The following is an 18116-nucleotide window of genomic DNA, read 5'->3' as shown; positions in this document are numbered from 1 at the left end:
TTAATTTCGATATTATGTACTTTAGATTTGTGTGCTTTTGATTTTGCTTTTTGTGCTTTTGCTTTCGCTTTTTGTGCTTTTGCGTTCGCTTTTTGTAAGCAATACATTTTTTTTTATTCCAACCCAAAACATTTCACATGCCTTACATTCACGCTAACCGCATTTGGGTGCAAATCCTTTAAGTCCCCTAAAGATCCCTTTCTACCCCCTTCCAAAGTTCGGTGTCAAGCAATGAACAATTCGCTTTCAAAGTGAGCGTGTCCAGCACCATAACTGTGAACTAGCGCTAATATGGCTGTCTGAATGTTTAATTGTACTAGTAAATGACTGATACCAACTGCAGCTTTAAATAAATATCAAACAAAAGCAATACGCTTCAGAATTAAGGCACAACAACAATACCTGTACATACTTACATATGCAACTAAATAATCAACCATAAATTCTAATACAGATTGCCCAGCGGGTTATTGGGGACGCGATTGCAGCAAACCCTGCGATTGCATGAACAATGCCACATGCGATCCGGCCACCGGTGACTGCGAATGCGCCAAAGGATATACGGGTGAGAAGTGTGGCGATACATGCGCGCCAGATCGCTACGGTGCCAAGTGTATGGAGGAGTGTCGCTGTGAGAATGGCGGCAGCTGCCATCACATTTCGGGCGAATGCAATTGTGCGCCTGGCTTTACGGGGCCACTGTAAGTTGGTTGCTATTGAAATATTTCGCGTTACTAACTCACACATATACAAGTGCATTGCATATGTGTGCTTATACATTTCGGCTAGCCATTTAATAATGCGTGGCTACTCGCATACAAATTTTTCTCCCCAAAGTGTTTACCTGTTAAATTGTTTACATTTTGTTTTGTTGTTTTTTTTTTTTATTGTGTGTTCATTTGCAAAGATGTGAGGATCTATGCCCCGACGGCAAACATGGCATGCAATGCAAACAAGATTGTCGTTGTCAGAATGGCGGTAAATGTGATCCGAAGAGTGGCAATTGCTTGTGCCCCGAGGGTTGGACGGGCGATGTTTGCGCCAATAAGTGTCCGGTTGGCTTCTTTGGCAAGCAGTGTAAAGAACAATGCGAGTGCTTCAAAGGTGGGCCCTGTCATCACATAACGGGCAAATGCGAATGCCCGCCGGGCTATTTGGGTGAGCTCTGCTATGAAGAGTGTCCATTCAACACTTACGGCGTGAATTGCACGGAGAAATGCAAGTGTCAAAATGACGCAATTTGTGACAAGGCGACAGGCGCTTGTCAATGTGCGCCCGGTTGGCGCGGCGATGACTGCAGCGAACGCATTTGTGTTTTCGATAAATACGGCGATGATTGTAACAACACTTGTGATTGCGATGCTGTCAATACGCACCTCTGTCATCCAGAGTCGGGCAAGTGCTACTGTAAGGATGGCTGGAGTGGTGCCCAATGCAATCGGCCATGCCCATTCCTTAAATACGGACCAAATTGTGAATTGAATTGTGATTGTGAAAATTTCGCGCGTTGTTCGCCGATCAATGGTACCTGCATATGCGCACCGGGTTTCCAAGGTGAGAGATGCGCAGAGCGTTGTGCGGAGGGACGTTATGGACAGGATTGCGCTCAAAAATGCGATTGTGAGAATGGCGCCGCTTGCTCACCCGAAACGGGACAATGTAGTTGTACTGCCGGTTGGAGAAACATCAAATGTGATCGTCCTTGCGACTTAAACTATTATGGTGAAAATTGTAAATTCAAGTGTGATTGCAAAAATAATGCAGGTTGTAATCCGCAAAACGGCACATGCACTTGTGCACCTGGCTGGACTGGCGAAAAATGTGATCAGAAATGTGAGGCGTTCACGTTTGGCCTCGGATGTGAATTGCAATGCGAATGCGATGCCAGCAATACGATCGCCTGTGATTCGGCCACGGGAAAATGTGTGTGCAAGCAGGGCTGGGGAGGTAGGTGTTTCGTTATGTGGGTGGAGCAGCTGCATCGTCTAAAATTCCCCTCATTAGTTAGACACATTCATTCATGCATACATACTCACAACCGATCACACTCCTTCATACTACAACCGCATCGAATTTAAGACTATCTGAGAAGAGGTCAAAGCGTTAACTTAAAATTATACAAAATATTACACGAAGAATTCGAAAAGGTAAACAATTGTACCTGCAATTTGGTGATTTTAAGTGCGCGTTATGACTTCATCTTAAGTATTTTCCATTTATTTATAATATTTACCTTTCACACCATTAGTTTAACTTAAGGCCCTCGCCTCATTTGAAGGGGTGTTTTTTGGATGTTTCTTTCAAAGCGTGTAAAAGGGAAACGAAAAGAAATTTTTTATTTTTGCTTTTTATTTTTTGATTCATTGTTGAAAAATAAAATTTTTTTTTGGTCATACGAGGCGAGGTTCGTTCAAAAAGTTATCAGCCTTCAAAAAATGGTCTTCACAAAAAAGGGATGTCGCTAGCGGCACGGTTTCCTTTCTGAAGTCAGAAAGACAAAAGAGTTCGTGTTCAGTATGAACATCGTGTGAACGTCGATCGTGAACGTTATCGTGTGAACTACGAACTTAAAAAAAATTTTTGACAAAGATGAAAAACCTTTTTTTGGCCCTTTTTTGAATTTAACGGTCCGAAAAAATACTACATTTTGAAGTGAAACTTCTTTTGTCTCGAAGGATGAAACGCTGTGAGGAGTAAAACCATAGCGTTTCATCGACATGTGACGCTACGCCAGCGCCATCTGTTAAAAGCGTGGCGTGGATGAAACGCTGTGAGGAGTAAAACTACGCTAAACTACGTAAAACTCACGCTATGCCAGCGCCATCTGTTAAAAGACTGGCGTGGCGTGTCGTCGTGAATGTAATGCGGTCGTTTATTATTGCATTCTTATCGAATGTAATTTGTAAATATGACATTTGATTGACGGCCGCCGTAGCCGAGTGGGTTGGTGCGTGATCACCATTCGGAATTCACAGAGAGGTCGTTGGTTCGAATCTCGGTGAAAGCAAAATTAATGAAAACATTTTTCTAATAGCGGTCGCCCCTCGGCAGGCAATGGCAAACCTCCGAGTGTATTTCTGCCATGAAAAAAATCTGCTCATAAACATATCATAAAACAAAATGAAATAAATGTATAAAAAAAAAAAAAAATTTTCTTGTGATTCGAACCAAGGATTTCGGATCGGAAGCCCACATTGCTAGCCGCTGGGCTATCGCGCTGTGCTGTCGCCGCAAAATAATGTATCATAAATCTGTTTACCATACCAAAGACCATACACTTTGCGAACGCATTTCGGTGGAAACAGTTGACAGTTATCCCAAACACAATATTATTAGTAACGCGAGACGCGTCATAGAGTGTGTGTGTAGTTTTGAGCAAATCTTACAAACATATTTTGTTTTGTTGATTGATTTCTGTTAAATATGGCATCAAATCAACAAAAACGGAAACCGAAAACAGGTGCTGAACGGCAACGTGAGTATTTGGAGCGTAAAAAATTAAGAGCTACTGTTGAACACCGTGACAGTGAATCCTCCGGTTGTACGATAAGTGATAATTTGTAGTACCAACAACAAGATGCGGAACTACCATTGATGCAGTATTTCATCGATACCTTGATAGATTAGAATGTAGATCATTTTTTACGTATTTCAGTTACCATAAAGCCCTTGTTTCATTTTTGGAAAACGAATCCAATAATGATAATGACAATGCCGAGAACCAAATGTAATTGAGTACAATAAATTCATTTCTTTTTATATTAAAATAAATAAATAATTCTGTTTAATAAAATTCCATTCCATGCTTTCCATGACTTCTGCATGCATTATATTGAAATAATAGTTAAATTATTGATTTGTTGATAAAAGAAGTTTCACTTCAATCGTGCGGGTTCCGTGAACTACCACACACTTTCTTTTTTTTTCGAATGATCGTATTTCACACGATAACGACATCAATTCTACGTCATTTAAATTTTATTTCATCAAAATCGGTTCAGCAGAACCGGCTATATCTGTTTCCATTTTCCATATGAAGGCCATTTTTTGAAGGCTGACACCTTTAAAAATATTATATTTGAAAATAAATTTTTATTAATTTTCCTAATATGCTGACGACTTTCAACAGTAACATTTGGTTTGGTACCTTTTTTTTTTGTTTTTTTTTTTTAACAAGTTTTATTATAATAATCGAACTTTATTGTATTTATAAGGTTGGGGAATAAGTTCGTAGCATTTTTACCGAAGACGTTTATTGAAACAAAAAACAATAATTACATCAATAAGTTAATCAATTCTATATTCCCCGTAGCTCTTCCCACCTCTCGACCAATTTTTTGATGCCGTTCCTGCAAAAATCTCCTAGTCTGGTGTCAAAGAAGTTTTGCACTAGTTTTTAAGGATCTCTTTGTTATCGAAGGCAACGCCCTTTCGCTTTTCATATGATTTGACAGGGAGCGCAAAAGATGGTCGGTGTAAAGTTCGGAGAATACGCCACATGCTGAGAGTCCTGGTTTGACCATGTCGATCAGTTTTTTTCAGTCGAACAGCCTCATTCACGCAGTGTAGCTGGGCAATGCAAGCTCCTTGTTGACCGTGACATTCTTTTCGAGCATTTCCTAGTGCACCATGCCCTTCCAGTCCCACCAAACACATATTTGAATGAAGATCCGGTTTGACACTCGGCTTTGGCGTATCTCCTGGAGCCACCCACTCCTCTCATTGCTTCATATTGATTTATGGGCACCATTTCTCATCTGCCGTGACGATTCGGTACAAAAAGCGCTATTTATGGCCGCGTGTTGCTCGATGGCGGGCGAGATGCTGAGAAGAAATTTGAAGGTGACTTTCTTTTTTTTTTTTCGTTGAGCTCGTGAGGCACCCAGGCTCCCAATGAATGAAGATGATTGAGATAACCATTTTATGATCGCAGTTCTTTTCTTCCGCCAATTAATGACTGGTTTGGCGACCGTTCTCCTTCAAAAGTGATTTGAGACATTCTTCATCGAATTCAGAGGTCCTTCCGCTGCGGGACGTGTCATTTTTGAATTTTTCAAACCATTTTACTGGCTGTAGACTCGCGACTCGCTTATAACATCTTCTCCATACACGTCGCAAATATCCTGTGCTACTTCGGTAGCTTTTTGATCTCGATGAAAGGCAAATAATTATTTTATTTGCTTCGAAAATTTTGATTTTTGCCTCTTGGTTATTCCATTTCTAAGACTCAAAAATAATAAAAAATTAAATAACTCAAAAATACAGTTAACATAGTTTTGTAGAGCAGAAAGAGTTCTATCGACTGAATACTTACCTTGTGCCAAACAGCAAACAAATCGTTGTAAAATGAAATAATATATAGAAACGCTATGAACTTATTCCCCAACCCTATATATTTCATATAACACAAGAGCAATTCAATATTGTTTATTTGACTCATCATTAACCCATTAAATTATGTGAAAAATTCATATGAACTACTTAATTGCAAAAACTTCTCGAAAAGTTTAACATTTAACTCACATCGTGGCTTTCTAATGGTCTTGTATAAATCGGACGGCATATCTTGAATTTCATCAAAACCCATTCTCATCAAGGCACCTTTTCATCCCGCTGCATTCATACATTCCTTAATTCATACGTACATATACACATACTTTCATACCCAAACCTTATAAAATACAACCCCTATTATTCATGTTAATTTTTATTCTTTATTTCCCCCATTTACGCTCAATATGTTGCTGTATTTATTGTTCGTTCATTTGACTTGCGTTGTTTACGTTTACGTTAACGTTGTAATTGTGGACATAAAAACTATATGAAACGTATGCAAAAACAAAAAAAGGTGTACATTGCGAAACAAATTGTCCAACTGGCTATTATGGTGAAAATTGTGATCAAGTTTGCAGATGCTTGAATAACTCTTCCTGCGATCCAGATAGTGGGCGTTGCATTTGTGCTGCTGGTTGGACTGGTGTTGACTGCTCCGAGCCATGCGCGCATGGTTTCTTCGGTGTTGGGTGCAGAGAACGTTGCCCGGAGTCGGCGCAAAGTAAGTGACATTATTCATTTGAAAAACACTTTACGGTCTGTGTCTGCATTTTGATTCAGAAATATTTGAGCGAAATCAAAATGAATTTTACACTTTATTAAAAATTTGAGTTCTCAATTATTTTATCTTTTTTATTAGATATTTCAAATTTTCTTTTTAATTTTATTTTATTTAATTTTATTTATTTTTTTAATTTTATTTACGAGGGGGTTCAATAAGTACCCGTGAAGACACCATTTTTTTTTTTGAAAATACAAGGTTTGATTGAAAAGTAATGAGCCTTATTTTTTTTAAGCAGTTTTATTAAACCGTTTGGCTTATATAACTAATATTCTTCAAAATAGGACCCTTAAGCGTCAATACACCTTCCACTGCAGGAAACATTTTTTAAACTCATCCGCCGGAATCGCACTCCATTCGGCTGTCACAGTTTTTTTGGATCGCCTTGATGAAGTCGAAACGTCTCCCCTTCAGCCTTCTTTTCAGGCGCGGGAACAAGAAGAAGTCCGGAGGGGACAGGTCTGGGCTGTAGGGAGGGCGGGGAAGCACCGGAACCCCCATCTTGGCCAATGCAGAGGTGCAGAGAAAGGCGGTGTGCGCCGGCGCATTGTCGTGATGAAGGGTCCAATTGTTGACGAGGTCGGGCCGATTTTTCGCACATTGTAATAAGTTAAATTTAACTCTTCACTGATCTCACGTAGACTAGCACGACGGTCAATTTTCAAAAATTCACGAACCCGGTTCACATCTTCGTCTGTTTGCGTCGTCGAAGGCCTTCCAGATCGCTTTTCGTCTTCGACGTCCTCCCGGTCTTCCTTGAACCACTTGTGCCACCGTTTTACCTGGGCACTAAACTGAGATTGGTCTCCGTAAGCCTCCTTGAGTAGCCCAATGGTTTCGGTACTCGTTTTGTTTAGCTTTACGCAAAATTTGATCGAGTAACGTTGCTCCAACGATCGCTGCATTTTCGCCACTGCAAAATCCAGCACACTTTTAAAACAGCTTTCACGCGCGGAGCGATGTTGACTGCAGCGCTGTTGCCAGCGAACTGGGACAAGTTTCTAGTGGAAGTGGAAGGTCCAACGATCATTTTCCCCCAGCAGCCGATTCGGTTGATCGCTTGGCTGACGCTCCGCGCGGGAATGCTCATTACTTTTCAATCAAACCCTGTATATATATTTTTTTCAACATAGTTCCCTTTTAGAAAGATGCACTTCCCCCAACGGTCCTTACATTTTTTTAACCCCTCCAAAAAATAGGATTTGTCGAACTCTCCAAAATACGCCTCGGTGTCGGCGTTGACTCCCTCGTTTGAACTAAATTTGAGCGCCACCAGACAAAGCAACAAAATAATAAGGCGATACATTATCGAGTTGAACGGCACAGTGTCTATTATTAGGATAGGAAATTAACCACTCAAAAAATTGAGATTAGCTGTTAATATTGGGTGAGCTACCCTAGCAAAAATCTTTGAAAAATCTGTATAGATTGCATCCATTTGAAACTTTGAAAGGTAACCAAACGCTCCCCGTATTCAACATATTCAAATGCTCTGTAAATGCAGCTAAATTCGTTAACATAAAGATTTACTTCGGAATGGAATGGACCGAGTTTGAATAGTCTTCGGAATCGCGAAAATCGCCACAAACTGATTGATGTTTTTGAACCTAATCAAAAAGCAGAACAGACCGGTTTAACTTCTACTCTTTTCTACACATACATGCCCATATGTACGTATGTATACATATCTAAATATATGTATGTTTATACTTATGCTAGACAATACCAGCTGCGACCACATTACCGGCGAGATTGTCTGCCGTGCCGGCTACATTGGTTTGACTTGTAAACACCCCTGCCCGAGCGGTTACTATGGTCCTGGCTGTAAGAACCAATGCCATTGCGAAAATGGCGGTGAGTGCAATCATGTTTCCGGTCAATGTCTGTGTTTGCCCGGTTGGACTGGCGCCAATTGCAACATTTCTTGTCCCGATGAATACTATGGACCGAATTGCGGCCAGCATTGTCGTTGCCAAAACGGTGGCACTTGTCGCAAGAACGATGGCTTTTGTGTGTGTCCAGCTGGTTGGATGGGCACGCGTTGTGAAGAAGGTAAATTTTTTGCAATAAAAATATTACATAGACATTTTTATATGTAGCATTACTTACTTATCGATAGTCTGTCCCGAGGGCTTCTACGGCAAACACTGTATCACGCAATGCGAGTGTGCATCACAGAACTTCGTCTGTCACATTGCAGTCGGTTGTGTGTGTCGCAAGGGATATACGGGCGAAAATTGTGATATGCTTGCGGCTGAAGAGCGCATACAAGAAGCGAATGCTGGTTGTAAGTATATATTCACACTTAGTGTATTTGATTAATTTTTTTTTATTAATTCATATCAAAATTTATATTTATTTATTTTTTTCATATCAAAATTCCGCAGCCAATAAATTGGGTATCATTTGGGGCTGCTTTATCTTTCTTATTCTATTCGGCTGCATTATGATCGTCATTTACTATCGTCGACGCGTTTCTAACTTGAAAACTGAAATCCAGCACGTGCAGTACATTAGCGATACCAGTCAAGGTATGGGAGATCGTCACAATTTCGACAATCCCGTTTACGGCTATCAAGACCAACAACAACAGCGTTTACTCAACAATATGCGACCGAAAATCAACAACTTGGATCGTAGCGGCATGTACGCAGACAATTCAAATGCTAGCACTGGATGTGAGTTGCATAAATTTGACCAGCGATTGAGGTGTGATGACATTTAATATTTGTACACTATTTTGTTTTCGATGTATAGCTGCTTCGTATTCGGTGAATTTTTCACACGATATGCTTGCCAAGAATCTAAATGCCGATCTCACCAATCCGAATGTATACAATCCGTACGAAGATCCTTTGAAAGAGGAGCATGTCTACGATGAAATTAAACAGAAAGAGGGTTGCAACAACCCTGGTAAGTGTTTGAATGTTGAATATATTTTCCGCTTTTACTTAATCACATTTTTAATTTCATCAATTCTAACATGCAAATCCGCAAACGCTAATTTTACGACAAACGTACATAGTCAAAGTGTATTGCAAGAAACTCTTCCCTGAGGGTAAGAAAGCAAATTCAAGCAAACAGTCATATGTGGTTTGGTGTGCGTATAACTATCGTCAATGTATTCAATTATTTTGTAAATTTCCTAAAAGTTGCTTATGTTTAGTAGTTTTTTTTGTATTACATAGTTGACACTTTGTCTATCTTGAGGCAAACACTTGCAAAGAATTCCTCTTTTTTTTTGGTATAAGTTTTTTAGCATTTACTATTAAGGGGGGCAGCTCCTCCAGACAACGAATTTTTCAATCATGTTTTGCAAAAAACTGAAAGTATTTATTATCTTATGTAAAATAAATTACATATTAATATTCATGCTTAAACGAATATACAAAAATTTTTTTCACAAAAAACAAAAAAAAAAAAATGGCGGCTTAAAATGTACAGCATCTTGTAATCAACTTAAATCAACCAGACAATTTTTTTTTACTAAAATAAGTTACAGTTTGTCAAGAATATGCATAGTGCAGAAAAATTTAAAATTTTAGCTTTGATCGAGAATTCCATTAATAAATAAAAAAGCAAACAAAAAATGTATACACCATTCCATTACTGTACTTGTCTACGACTATTAGGCGCCAACAGTTTTTAAATAAACACACATTACAAAAACAACAACAAAAAGAGATGTTTTCTCTATTTAAAAAGTATCAAAAACATCTTTACATAACTGATGAAAACAACAAAAAATGCAGTATTTTGGGGTTAATATTTTGTATGTCCACGCTTGAAGACGACTTCGCATTCGATTTAAATAGTTGCGGAATATCATTCCAATGGTATTTTCCCCCACTCTTCTCTGATGAATCTTATTAATTCAGTTTTAATAGTTGGCGATCTTTTTCCTACTTTTCTTTTTAAATGAACCCACAAATTTTCGATTGGGTTAATGTCGGGACTTTGGGCGGGAGTATCAATAACTTTGGTGCAGTTGTAGAGTAACCAGGAGCTGCATAAATAAGATTTATGTTTGGGATCATTACCTTGATAGTATTTGTATTTAAATTTGTTCGAATTTTCCGGGTCAACAAAGCCGAATTTTCTAATACTGGAAGTCAATTCGTTTTTTAAAATATAAAGATATACTCCTTGGTCATTATTTCGTCCAAAATTTTGATTTCACCATGGGAGTGTTGATATACAACCCCAAACCATTACTGACAGTTTTCCAAACTTTACTGTAGGGATAATATTTGTGTTTTGTAGTGCTGTGAGAGGCTTACGCCAAACTCTCTGGGGTCCATCATGGAAGTAGAGCAACATTTTCGTCTCATCTGAGAAGATAACGTCATCCCAGTACTCTGTGGGAGGTGATATGTGCTCGGTCGCAAATCGCAATCTTTTATCAACGTTTTGTGCTGATAACAGGGGGTTTTTACTAACCACTCTTGAAGAATATTTGTGTTTTTGCAACACTTGTCGAACAGTTTCATGAGAAACTCTTGACCCGTAGTCTTTTTCCACTTGAAGAGCTAATCCTCTTGTACTGCTTTGCGGGCTATTATAAATAGTTTTAATAATTTTACGTTCAATTCGCTGCGTCATTATATTATATACAGTTCTAATATTGAGGGAGAACATATCGGCGATTTCTCTGGCTGATTTGCCGTTGCAGTGATTGAAATACACTAATTGATTAATATTTTTTGAAACTCATTTTCCTGGCTTTTTTTTTATTCAAATCTGAGATCACTTGTAGCACTGAAGACACAACTAAACTTATTACTAAATAAGTTCTTACCCCTTTCACATTCCATACCATTTGCAAAAAAACTCAAATTAATGAAATTCGCGGAAAATAACTACATTTTTTGTTGTTTTCATCAGTTATGCAAAGATTTTTTTGACACTTTTTAAATAGAGTAAACATCTTGTTTTGTTGTTGTTTTTGTAATGTGTGTGTTTTTAATAATGGCGCCTAATAGTCGTAGACAATTACAGTAATGGAATGTGTGTATTAGGCCGGGTCCATTTGTGGGGAGGCGAAAAAATCGCCCATTTCTCTGTGAAAATCATATTCTAGGGATCAAAATAAGAAACTTTGCCGAAGGAACCATACCTCTAAAACGAATTCTGATGTCCCCCAATTTGGGTCGAACTTTTTAGTTTCTTTTCTCATGTAAAGGCCAAAAATAGTGATATTTTGAAATGATTGAATGGGGAACCCCCCAGGTTAGTTCCAGGGGGTGTGCCACTGGCATGGGTGGATCGGCCGTCCAAAGTTAGTGGGGGTCGGTCATACATTTGTACTCGATTGGAGCACTCTAAATGGGTCAAAGTGGGATTTTTCGTTCGACCCAAATTGGAGGACATCAGAATTCGTTTTAGAGGTATGGTTCCTTCGGCAAAGTTTCTTATTTTGATCCCTAGAATACGATTTTCACAGAGCAATGAGCGATTTTTAAATCGACCCGCTCTAGTGTGTATACATTTTTTGTTTGCTTTTTTATTTATTGTTGGAATTCTCGATCAAAGCTAAAATTTTAAATCTTTCTTCACTATGCAAAGATATTCTTGACAAACTGTATTTCGCTTTAACAAAAAACAAAAAAAAAAAAGCTTTCGTTCGACGCTCATCACTTCACTGACTTTATGGGAATTTTTATACTTTCTTTCCAGATTAAAACATTGAAAAGATACTCTTTAGATTGTAAATCAATTTTTAAAGAAAACAAAATTTTTAATTTGAAAGTTCTGTAGGAGATGCCCTCCTTAATTAACGAATAGTTTCTTTTTTGAAATGTCAAAAAAAAACTTTCACTTGTTTGCTATGATTTTTGCTTTATTAGAAATATCACTTAGTCCTGCCATAAGTTCTGTTACAAGTTAAGTCCGTTATAGATATGAAATTATAATACTTTTATTTTAATGAAGTTAGTTTTATTTAATCATGTAAATACTAAAGAAAAGAATTTTAAATTTTCTTTCGAAATGGACACTATTTGCTTTTACATATGCCTTCAAACGATTAGGCCATTCAGCTATTGTAGCACGCACGGTTTCCATGGATGTTGGCGTCGCTGCTCGCACCAAAGATTGTTTGAGACTCCAAATTTCTGTGAGTTCTTCGACAGGCCAAGTTCTCCAATTCTGACCACAACCTGTAGTTCAATGGATTCAGACCTGGACTTCCAGATTTCTAATTTTCTGCGAATATTGTTTTGTTTTTTAGCCACTGGTGAGTGGGTTTTGTCTTATCGGCTGGAGCGGAATCTTGCTGGAAGACGAAAATATAATTTTTTTTTACAAAGTTTCAAACTTTGCACTGCATGGGCTTTGTTGGAGTATAAACTACATTTTTATGAAAAAATAATTGAAAGTACATTTTTAAGAAAAAAGATTGAAAGTAAAAGAGAAATAGTCAAAACTTGTCAATATGTGTCGTACGCTTTTGTTTGGCGCTGACTGTATTTATAAGTTAACTTCCGGTTAGAATGTCAGGGTAACCCTTAATAATGTAAACATAGAAGTGAAAGATTTCTATAAATTAATAGCAAACTAACTTTAGGTTTTGAGTGCTTTTTTGTTTTTTGAAAGTTTTTTTTTTGGTTTTTTGAACGTTTTTTGTTGGATTTTTATTTTTTTAATTTTTTTTTGTTTTTTATTTATTTTTTGTTTTTGTTTTTTATTTTTATATATTTTATATATTTTATTTTATGTTTTGTTTTTTTTGTTTTTATTTTTGTTTTTTTGTTTGATTTTTTCCTTTGGTTTTTTTTATTTTGGCTTTTATTTTTTTTTTTTTTTGAACGCGTTTTGTTCGTTTTGTTCGTTTTTTTTGTTGTTTTTTTGGTTTTTGGGTTTTTGTTTTCATTTTTTTTTGTTTTTTTTTTAATTTTTTTTTTAATTTTTTTTTTCATTTTTTTGTCTGTTTTATTTTTGTTTTTTATTTTTTGGTTTTTATTTTTATTTTTGTTTTTTTTTTTTTTGGTTTTTATTTTTTTTTATTTTATGGTTTCTATTATTTGTATTTTTTTGTTTATAGTTTTTTTATTTTTTTATTTGTTTTTATTTTATTTTTTTTTGTTTTTATGTTTTTTGTTTTTTTTTTTGTTTTTATTTTTTTTGTTTTTTTTTTTTAATTTTTATTTTATGTTTTTTTTTATTTATTTATTTTTTTTTTTTGGTTTTTATTTTTTTTATTAGTTTTTTTTTTATCAGAATATATGTAAAAATTTTAACCAACTGGTGGTATTTCTGCTTCACGGGCTGTCGAAAATGCAGTAATTCTACCCGAATGCCATGCACTTATCTACTTATCGAACAATTTGTGTATATAGAGAAAACAAGTAATCAAATTGTTTTTTTTGTTAATTTTTATTCTTTTATTTTTTTCAATTACGTTGCCAAGGAACCTTAATCAATATTGTTTATTTTCATTTATAAATATTTAGTTCACTAAATTTGGTTCAATCACCAGCTAGTACCAAACATCTTATACAGAGAGGAAGCTGTAATCGCGGCCTATTCCGCTAGCAAAACTAGAATAGGAAACTTCGCTGTACAACCATCGAATTGAAACCAATTATTATTATTATGATTATTTTTTTTTGTTGTGAAATTTCTCAAGATAGCTTTTGTTAGAGAGTAAAAATCGTAGTTTCTTGTTTTTTCCTGTTTTAAATCTGGATAGGTGGTGTGTCTTTTTTTTTTCTCTGCTACAAACCGTTTTTACATACACAAAATACATATCGCACTTGTTACGTTAAAGCGTAGTAACTCAAAATTTCCAAATTTTAGTTTTTTGCAAGAAAACAATGTACAGTGGCCATCTCTACCCACTGTAAAAATCATTCAGTGGTTTGTCTAGTCTTTCGTTAAAAAAACCGTTATGACTCTCTCTTTGTTTTCAGAATGACTTCTTTTGTCTCAACTAAAGAGTTACATTTTTAGTTGTCTCCAAGTGTTTGAACAAATTTGAGTCACATAAAGTGTAACATTTTGAATTGTGCCTGTTTACAACCAAACGGTTTGTTTAAGTCACGTGTTATTTTTTCAGTTAAACAGAGACAACTCAAAATAGCACCACTAAGTGCATAAGAAAGTTTCAGGAAAAGAGTAACAACTCAAAAATTTGTTATTTTAGCGCAACTACTAAACAAATAAGAATGAAACAATCGTTATATTGCTTTTAATGATATTTTCGTGCAATTACATATTTTTTTCCTTGTAATATATTATTAATATTTACGGAAACAGTTTTTCGTCTCTACTGAAAATGTTCAGATTTTGAGTTGTTACGCTTTAACGTAACAAGTGCGATATGTAAAATGATATTAATTGTTCATATCGAGGTCCATTGAAGGAGTAGTAGCAGTAGAGCAAAAAACAACAAGAGTGATGTAGTTTGTTTTGTATTTTTAATGTCAAAATCTACCAACAAATATTGACAGTTTGGAGTAATTTAAGGGGTTAGGGGTAGTCAGAGGCCCGAAAAAATGATGATTTTCACGAATTTTTTTTTGCCACTTAATTAATTTATTTAACAAAAATAAAAACATAGCATAAAAACATCATGTTTTAACTTGACTTCACCAAAATTTCAAAAAAAAAAAAATTAATAATTGCAAAAGTTATCGCTGTTTGTGTGAAGCCCGTTTCTCCAGAAGTCCCTTGCGGTGAACATCACAAGTCCTTGCAGATTCATCTAAAACCAATCGGATGAGAAAAATTATTTTTATTGATAGATAATCTCGAGCCGGATCGAAGCTTTTTTTTTTCAAAATGAACAAAATGGCGGCCTCAGAAAATTTTTTCCAGATTTTAGAAAAAAAAACCAACAGTTAATTGTTAAAAAAAAATCGAAATTTTTGCAAAAAAAAAAAATCCTTCGATCAGGCACAAGTTTTTTATGTTTTTCAAAAGCTGTATAAATTTTATTGAAATCTACGTAGCGGTTTTTAAGTTACAGTGTTCACCAGTTTGAAAAACATAGTTTTGAGAAAAACGCATTTAAAGTTTTGCTATCGGCTCCGGAGCGGCCGAGCGCCCTTTGTTAATTGTTGAATAACTTGAAAAATATTTGTCGGATTCACTTCAAATTTTTACACAATATTTTTAAAACATTATACTTTAAGAAAATGCAAAAAAAAAAATCGATTTTTTGAAAATTCTGACTACCCCTAACCCCTTAAGGGGGAACGCCACTGGGGAGGGTAAAAAATAGTCGATTTTTGAGAATTTTTTTTTGTGAGTAGGTATGATTATTCGAGGATCGGACAAAAGACAATTTATTATATATGTATTAAACTATGTTGATGTAAATTTTTATTAAAAAATATTGAAAATTGACAAATTTATGTATTGTAAATAAACGTAACGAGCTAAAAAAATGTCGTCATCTGATGGCAGCGATACGGTAATAAATAATCATCTGAAATCAAAAAACCAAAAAGTTTATTATTCTACACAATAGTGGCTTTCGTTGTACGTAGCCGTTTTTTTTTTTGTGTTTTTTTTTTTTTTGTTTTGACAAAATGGTGGTGATTTGAATTTCGATGTGTGTGTTTTTCACCATTTTTTTGATTTTCAACAGACCCAAAAAAATAGTTATTTTCAAAATTTTGAAAATCGACTACGTACAACGATAGCCAACGCGATAGCAAAAATGTTGAAAAAAAGAAAATTAAAATCGGTTCATTAGTCTTCGAGAAATCATTGCCACCGCATCAAAAAAAGTCGTTTCGAGAAAAACGCGTTTGAAATAAAGCATCGTATCGTAAGCGCTACGGGCGCTCACTTAAGTGCACATCGAGACGGGAATAAAGCGAATTTCGCTTTAAAATTTGTACCACATTTTCTTGAGAAGTGATGCTAACAATTTATGCAAAAAAAATCGATTTTTTTGAATTTTCATAGTGGCGTTCCCTCTTAAGCAAAATTTGATAATTTACGAAAATAATTAAACAAAATCAAATCAGCTGCTCTACTGCCATTACCTGCTCAATGTGCCTTGGTTAACATGATACAAATTTCACAACAACTTAGTTTTTTCAGTGGCATCTTCAGGTTTTACATGGCACAGCCTATTTCCTTTGCATTTAATACGAGTAACTCATTCCTAAACGCACTGTCACATCTCACCTTCTCAAATGTCTCAGATTCGTTATTTGTTACTTGTGCCTCTTTTAGTTTTGTTTTGCTCTTTTGGTTTTTCTTGTTTATACTAAAATCTAATATTTGCATTTTCTCCTATTCACAGATGAATATGATCACTTGGACTACTCGCGTCCAAGTACATCGCAGAAGCCGCATTATCATTGCATGAACGATACAGTGCTTAACATAAATCGTGACGAGGAGAAGCCGAGCAATTTGAAAGCGATGAGTCATCTACTAGAACCCCGAACTGTAAATAACATAGCAGCAGGCGCATTTGATGAAGCAGCGGAAGAAGCTGAAACAGCATCAACGTCATTGGCCGCATTGGCCAAGTCGTATCAGGCAGGCGTGGAGGATGAGACGAACGAGAGCATTTGTGATAATGCATTGACTGCCTCGCCTAGCTCCAGTCCAAGTCATGTTATATAAAAATTTCTGGATTTTTCTATAGTGCGTGTGTGTGTGTGTAAATGCGTTTAGTTGTAACGTAAAATTTAAAAAAGTCTCTGCCGCGTGAACACTAACAACTGTTGCATGGAAAAATTCAGTAAATAACAAAAAGAAAACAAAAAACATTTATCAAAGAGAGAAACAATTTTTTTATAGAAGTTTATTTAAGATCATCATATCTATTTTTCTCAAATCTTTGAGGGCTTTTGTAATTCTCAAGCATTCCTTAGCTGAGAATTAGTATTTTAACAGTAAGAGAAAACTAATTATTTTCATGCTATAAAAAACAATATTTTTCGTAGCGGCAAATTTTATATAAAATTACTAAAAGTTTCATCTAAAATGGAGTACTCCTACACTTATTTCTCTCTTAGTGGCACTTTGGATTAATGCGAGTGACCGCGGGCGATCATAGCAACAGCCAGCCCAGTGCTATAAGCCATATGACCGCTTCCCAAAGTGTCCGATTCATGCGCGCATCGATTGCTCATCTGCTCTATTGAGTCTCATCTGCTGCTTTGCATTTCATGTATTTTACAAAGCCGGCACTTTTCTTAGGCGGCACTTGATGAAAATGCATCAGTAGTTGGTGTTCAATCTGAAAAGCAATACCTTTGAAAGCGGATTGTATTTGTTCACGCTAACATGTAAGTGCTATGTGCCCCAATAGCCTCGCTGCAAATCCAGTGGGGCTGCAGCATAGCTTATTTCATATATATTTTTTATTTTATTTCTTTAAATATTTATGTGATTGTGTATTATTTATTTTGAAACTATATACACCATTATTATGCCAATGTAATTGTACATATATACGCTCGAATAATACTGTATATTTTTATTATTGCGCGAAAAAATAAACAATAATAGCGAGCGAACAAAATGATTTTCGAACGCTGTTGATATTTTGATATTTTTTCGGTTTTTTGTAATTTGCTCAATTATGTTTAGCGATTTTAAATTGAACAAAATTTAGCTTTATTCCACCTGGAAAGCCTGTGTTGATCCTTACTTTATTGTGTGGCTGATATCACTGATATTTTTGTTTGTTTTGTTTTACATTTATTGCTCATTAAGTATGTACATATGTATTTGTTTCGAAATCCATTTACATATTAGTTTAAAAACACAACAGAAATACACAAAAAACACTAAATAAATATTGGCCGCCGAATTGAGAGCACATTTTTATTTTACTATATTTTTGTCATGAGGCTGGAGCTTAAAGTGATGAATTTTCATGCTTCAAAAACTTAAATAAAAAATTATAGTTTGAAGTGTTTTGAAATTATTTGATCACATACGAGGTGTGTTCAAAAAGAATCCCTAATTTTGAATTTTCGCAGATTGCGTATATTCGAATTTCGATTTTTTTGTGGCGATATGTTCGTAC

The 18116-nt window shown here is 35.7% G+C and overlaps 1 protein-coding gene across 5 annotated transcripts in view; it reads left to right on the top strand.

Annotated features, from left to right (window-relative positions):
- Nucleotides 1-17914, top strand: part of LOC129241657 (protein draper) — a 98053-nt gene extending 80139 nt beyond the window's left edge. For 2 of the 5 annotated variants that reach the window (XM_054878106.1, XM_054878105.1), the window contains exons 6-14: nt 455-701; nt 908-1947; nt 5849-6055; nt 7835-8167; nt 8235-8402; nt 8503-8793; nt 8873-9028; nt 9141-9215; nt 16374-17914. In XM_054878106.1, the coding sequence (XP_054734081.1) occupies nt 455-701; nt 908-1947; nt 5849-6055; nt 7835-8167; nt 8235-8402; nt 8503-8793; nt 8873-9028; nt 9141-9215; nt 16374-16702 (2846 nt within the window). In that variant the 3' untranslated portion in view covers nt 16703-17914. The remainder of the gene's footprint in view (nt 1-454; nt 702-907; nt 1948-5848; nt 6056-7834; nt 8168-8234; nt 8403-8502; nt 8794-8872; nt 9029-9140; nt 9216-16373) is intronic. The other 3 variants (XM_054878107.1, XM_054878108.1, XM_054878109.1) reach the window with 3 other exon arrangements.
- The last annotated feature ends 202 nt before the right edge of the window (nt 17915-18116 follow it).

This window comes from Anastrepha obliqua, chromosome 3, assembly GCF_027943255.1.
Source record: "Anastrepha obliqua isolate idAnaObli1 chromosome 3, idAnaObli1_1.0, whole genome shotgun sequence".
NCBI classification, from domain to species: domain Eukaryota; kingdom Metazoa; phylum Arthropoda; class Insecta; order Diptera; family Tephritidae; genus Anastrepha; species Anastrepha obliqua.
This window is presented reverse-complemented; position numbering and strand designations above follow the sequence as displayed.